A 5,761-nucleotide genomic window follows, 5' to 3' on the forward strand; every position below is an offset into this window, starting at 1 on the left:
GGGCCCAAAGCAACCGGCCCTTTTTGCTCCCAGGGTGGGGAATGGGGGCCCGCCCGCCGGGGCCCCCCCCCCCCCCCCCCCCCGCCAAAGATTTTATTTTTAAGTAATCTCTACATCTAACACGGGGCTCACATTCACAACTCTGAGATCAAAAGTCGCACGTTCCATTGAGCCAGCAGGGCTCCCCAATCCTGAAATTTTAAAATTGGATTACTTATTGTAGTGACACAGGCAAAGCAATTCTGAAATGATTTTAGATAGATTACAGAGTTCAGCAAATGAGTAAATGTGTCGATGTTGGCATTTTTACTGTTAGAAAGGACGTACAAATCTAGGATATAGGAAGGCAAGAAAGAACGCTGTGGGGATAGATTAGAAATGGAAGTATTGATACGAATTTATGGTTCTCACGTATATGTGTGTATATGCATATCTGCATGCACATATATATTTGTATGTATTTGCATAGACACGTGTATTTTTTTTTCTTTAGCTCTGTTCACTGGAAGAACTAAGAAGCAGTTAAGATGCCATGGTAGTAACAAGTACACCCATGACCTAGATCTTTGTTCTCTTAATAATCAATAATCATTCCCCACTGAAAGGAACCAGGGCTTTTCAGAGAAAGGGCGAATTTCAAGGGTGGGCATGATGGATACAAGATGAGCCGGGAACATCTTATAAACCAGAAAGTAAAGCAGTGCCCAGAAAAAATGATTGAGGGCATGTCACAAAGACGTAGGAACCAGCTTAAAGGGGCGTCCATCACCCAAATCTGGGACCATTAGAACATCAAAATAATTAAGTTCAATTACGAATTATAAACTATTGAAAAATAAATTTGTGAGTCCATACTGATAATAAAAAAATAAATGGAGAGAAGGAAGGTCTTGCCTCTGTGCTAGAGTTAGAAAATCACCATTTTGCAGCTATCATGATGAAGATTGGATCAGGCAAGAAACATCAGTGGGTGCTAAATCCAGGGAGATTTTTTTTTTTTTTAGTTTTAAGCTACTTTTGGACTTACAGAAAAGTTGTAAAAATAATACAGAGAATTTCTGGGTATCTTCCTCAGCATCTTACATAACCTTAGTCACAATTTTAAGAATTAAGAAATTAACATTGGTGCAATACCATTAGCAAACCTGTTTCTCCCCTGATGTTGTTTCTTGCCCCCCCAGAATCCTGCTCATCATACAACATGCACTTGTTATTTTTCCCTGACTTTCTGCAGTTTGCAACAGTTCCTCGGTCTGTCCTTGTTTCTCATGATCTTGGTAACCCTGAAGAGTATTTTGCTGAATGTTCCTCAATTGGTTCCTGTCTGATTCATCCCTGATAAAAGGAGCCCAGAAATGGTGCTGTACCTTTTTCAGTGTATTGTATCCCTGGGCTCCTGATGTCTGTGTCATTCTGGTGATACTGACTTTGATAACCTGGTAATGGTGGTTGTTGTTGGGCTTTTCCATTATACAAGGGGAAAATTAGATGAGCAAGATAGGTGCATGGTCAAAGTGTCTGTCTACAAACTGCTCACTGGTTGCAACAGGAGGGAGGAAAGTAATTACAAAGTGGGAAAATTAAGCAACGCCCTTGACTGAATGACCAGAATTAATATTACCAGTGAGGGATAGATGGGCATCACATGCCTCCAGGTGTGATACTATGGGAAGGATGCTGTATCACCTGTGTTGAGACTGGGAATGCATAGACTCTGTAATCGTGAGAAAATATCAGACATTGCAAAGTGAGGACTGTTCTATGAAAAAAAAAAAGTTTGTTTTTGGACTGTGCCATTAATTTGGTGGTTCCAGCCTCCCAATTAAAAGAACAACTTTCAGGGGCACCTGGGTGGCTTGGTCGGTTAAGCGTCCGACTTCGGCTCAGGTCATGATCTCACGGTCCGTGAGTTCGAGCCCCGCGTCGGGCTCTGTGCTGACAGCTCGGAGCCTGGAGCCTGTTTCAGATTCTGTGTCTCCCTCTCTCTCTGCCCCTCCCCTGTTCATGCTCTGTCTCTGTCTCAAAAATAAATAAACGTTAAAAAAAAAAAATTTAAAAAAATAAAAGAACAACTTTCATGTTTTCTGAAAAAACAAGGACATGTAATCTTAGTTGACTTTTGTGTTTTAAAATGCAGTAAAAAGCATAAAGTCAAAAAGGAAGATGAAAGATCTAAATGGAGGAAGGAGGCGAGCTGAGGACAGAGGGAGTAGAAAACTCTATTTGAGTTTTCTACTGTTGTACATTGGGCTCTGTGCAGAGTCCTCTACCTGTCATCTAATTTATTCCTCCTAACAGTCCTTGGAGGTGGGGAGATGGACCCACATAACAGTGAAATAATTTGGCTGAGGTTATGAAGCTAGTAAGTGTCATGACCAGGATTCATCTTCTGATTCTGGATCCAGTTTTTTTTCTCCCATGCCACACTGCCTTCTAATGAAATATTGGTTTCAAGATGAGTTGGGGTTTCTTAGCCTTACTGCTTTTCGCGTTTTGGACTGTGTAACTCTTTGCTGAGTGGTGCTGTCCTTTGTCTTGTAGGGTGTTTATCAGCATCCGTGGTCTTAATCCTTTAGATGATTATAGCACCCTTCCAGTTATGACAACTAAAAATGTCTCCAGGCATTGCCCGGTGTACTATGGGTTTGGAGGGAGGGAGAAAATCAGACAAAAGGGTTGACAGATTCCCCTTTGAGAGTTATGTTAAGGGATGGGCATTCTGTTGAGAGGTTCCAGGCAGAGCAGTCAGGTACTCCTTATGTATTTAAGAAGGGAGAAATGGACTTGAGTCCGAAAGGTCAGGCACATGTAGTTGTGGAAGAGAACAAATTCACTGTTATATTAGTCTGCTTCTGTGACACTCCTTTCTATGGATATTGTTAGCCTCACTTTCTCAGTCTTTGTTGGCTGCTGCTTCTCCTCTTAATCCTTGAATGTTGGTGTTTCTCCTCTCTTTACATCTCTCCCTGAATGATCTCTTACATTTCCATTGAGTTCTTTCTTCACTCAGCTCCATTTTGGCATATCCAGTTGTCTACTTGGCATTTCCACTTGGATATCTTAAGAGTAGTAGTTCTGAATCCCACATCAGATTTGCTAAATCAGAAACTGTAGCCCAGCGATTTGTTTTAACAAACCCTCTGGGTGATTCAAATGCTCACTGAATCCCAGATTTTCAGCATGTCAACGGCTAGTGCCACATTTACACATTTAGTTGCTTTGGCCAGAAGCTTTGCTTTCTTTTCCTTCATCATCACCCCCTTTTCACTTCTAAACTGAGGAAGTCTGTCTTAGTCCATTCAGGCTGCTATAACAAAATACAGCAGGCTTATATATGAGGAATGTTTGTTTCTCCTAGTTCTGGAGGCTGGAAGTCTGAGAGGAGAATGCCAGTAGAAGGCCCTCTTCTGGGTTGCAGACTTCACGTTGTATCCTCACATGGTGGAAGGGCTAGGGAATTCTGTGGGATCTCTGATAAGAGGACTAATCGCATTCACGAGAATTCTACCTTCATCACCTAATAACCTCCCAAAGGTCCCATTCCAAATACTGTCACATCAGGCATGTGGGTTTTATGGGGACATAAACATTCAGACCACAGCATATCCTTTTGATTTGACCTCTCAAATGTATCTTCTGTCTGCTTTTCTTCATCTCCTTTACTAGTTTGCCAGGCCTGCCATTTACAAAGTACTACAAATTGAGTAGCCTAAACAACAAAAATTTATTTTTACAGTTTTGGAGACTCGAAGTCCAAGATCAAGGTGCTAGTGATGTTGGTTTCTTTGAGGCTGTGAGAATCTCACCTAGCTTCTGTCAATTTGCTGATAATCTTTGTCACTTTTTAGCTTGTATCACCCTGATCTCTGCTTCCATTTTCATGTGGCACACTCACTTTTTATGTGTCTTTGTGTCCAAGATTCCCCTTCTTAGGAGGATGTTTGTTGTATTAATGCCAGTCTTAATGACTGCAACTAATTACATTTACAACAACCCTAGTTTCAAATAAAGTCACATTCTGAGGTCCTACGGTTTGGAACTCCAACATGAATTTGAGGAGGGACACTGTTCAACCGGTAACATCTTCCCTGCTGTTTGGTCTAGGCCACTATCATCTCTCACTTGAACTCTAGAACATTCTAACCTATCATTTCACTCATAAACCCCCCACCATTCTCTACATAAGGAGCAAGACTGATTTAAAAAAAAAAAAGTACCGTGTCCACTCTCTTTTCTCTTTAGTAACTTCTATTGTACTTAGACAATTGTAGAATGAATATATGAACAAATTTCAGTCTTGACAGCTGTGCATCATGTTAAGATCTACTCTGCTCTATCTTAATAAATGTTATTCGTGATACCCAAAGTCTCTGAAGGATATGAACTTGACAGATAAATGTGTTTCATATTGGGAATTTAGGTCACTGGGTACAGAAATTGTTGCCAGAGGTTTGTAGCTTTTCTCTCTTTGATTACAGTTGGCTAATCTCCTTCAGAATCAGGCAGTGAAAGGAAAAGCTGCTGGAGCGCTCCTGCGAGCTATCTTCAAAGGTAATAAAAAACTAATGCTCTTCTACCTCCGAGTACATTGGTAGATTTGTTTACTTGTGGCCCATATTGATGCTTTTCTTACTGTTTAAAGCACCACTGAGACTTTGGGAATTTTACAAAATCAACTAAAGCTGCAGTCTCTCAGGGGGCCTGGGTGGCTCAGTTGGTTAAGCGTCTGACTTTTGATCTTGGCTCAAGTCATGATCCCACAGTCAGTGGGATCAAGCCCCATGCTGGGCTCTGTGCTGACAGCAAGGAGCCTGCCTGGGATTCTCTCTCTGCCCCTGCCCCACTTGTGAAAATGGACATCCTTATATTGTTCCTGATCTCAGGACGAAATCTTTCAATTTTTTTTATCATTGAGTGTGAAGTTAGTTGTGGGTTTTCCATAGATGCCCTTTATTAGGTTAAGGAAGTACCCATCTTTTCCTAGTTTGTTGAGTGTTCTCATGAAAGGGTATTGGATTTTTCAGATGCTTTTTTGTCTACTGAGATGATATATGCGATTTTTATTCTATGCTGTTCTATTTATATGGTATATTACATTGATTATTATACATTGAGCCAATCTTGTATTCTTGGTAAATCCTGCTTGGTTATAGCGTATGATCCTTTTTATATGTTGCTGGATTCAGTTTGCTGAATGTTGAGCATGTTTGTGTTTGTAGTCACAGGGATATTGATCTGGTTTTTTTTTTTTTAATTTTTTTTAATGTTTGTTTATTTTTTAATGTTTATTTATTTTAATGTTTATTTATTTATTTATTTTTTTTGAGAGGCAGCACACGAGCTGGGGAAGGGGTAGAGAGAGAGGCACAGAATCTGAAGCAGGCTCCAGGCTTCGAGCCATCAGCACAGAGCTGGATGCGGGGGCCTGAACCCACTAGCCGTGACATCATGACCTGAGCAGAAGTCCGAAGCCAACCAACAGAGCCATCCAGGCACCCCAATCTGTTTTTGTTTTTTTTTTTTTTTTAACTTTTTTTAATGTTTATTTACTTTTGACCCTGAGATCATGCCCTGAGCCGAAGTCGGTTGCTCAACCGAGTGAGCCACCCAGGTGCCCCCAATCTGTTTTTTTAATGATGTCTGTGGTTTTGGAATCCTGGCTTTATAGAAAGAGTTGGGAAATGTTCCCTCGTCTTCTGCTTTTTGGAAGAATTTCCAAAATATTGGAGTTAATTCTTTTTTTTTTTTTTTTTTTTTTTTT

The 5,761-nt window shown here is 40.6% G+C and overlaps 1 protein-coding gene across 4 annotated transcripts in view; it reads left to right on the forward strand.

Moving 5' to 3' along the window:
* The window catches only part of FANCI (FA complementation group I), a 102,734-nt gene that overhangs the window by 25,488 nt on the left and 71,485 nt on the right, over positions 1-5,761 (forward strand). For all 4 annotated transcript variants that reach the window (XM_049614260.1, XM_049614261.1, XM_049614263.1 and 1 more), the window contains exon 3: positions 4,479-4,551. In XM_049614260.1, coding sequence (XP_049470217.1) covers positions 4,479-4,551 — 73 coding nt within the window. The remainder of the gene's footprint in view (positions 1-4,478; positions 4,552-5,761) is intronic.

The sequence above is a fragment of the Panthera uncia genome (assembly GCF_023721935.1).
Source record: "Panthera uncia isolate 11264 chromosome B3 unlocalized genomic scaffold, Puncia_PCG_1.0 HiC_scaffold_2, whole genome shotgun sequence".
NCBI classification, from domain to species: Eukaryota; Metazoa; Chordata; class Mammalia; order Carnivora; family Felidae; genus Panthera; species Panthera uncia.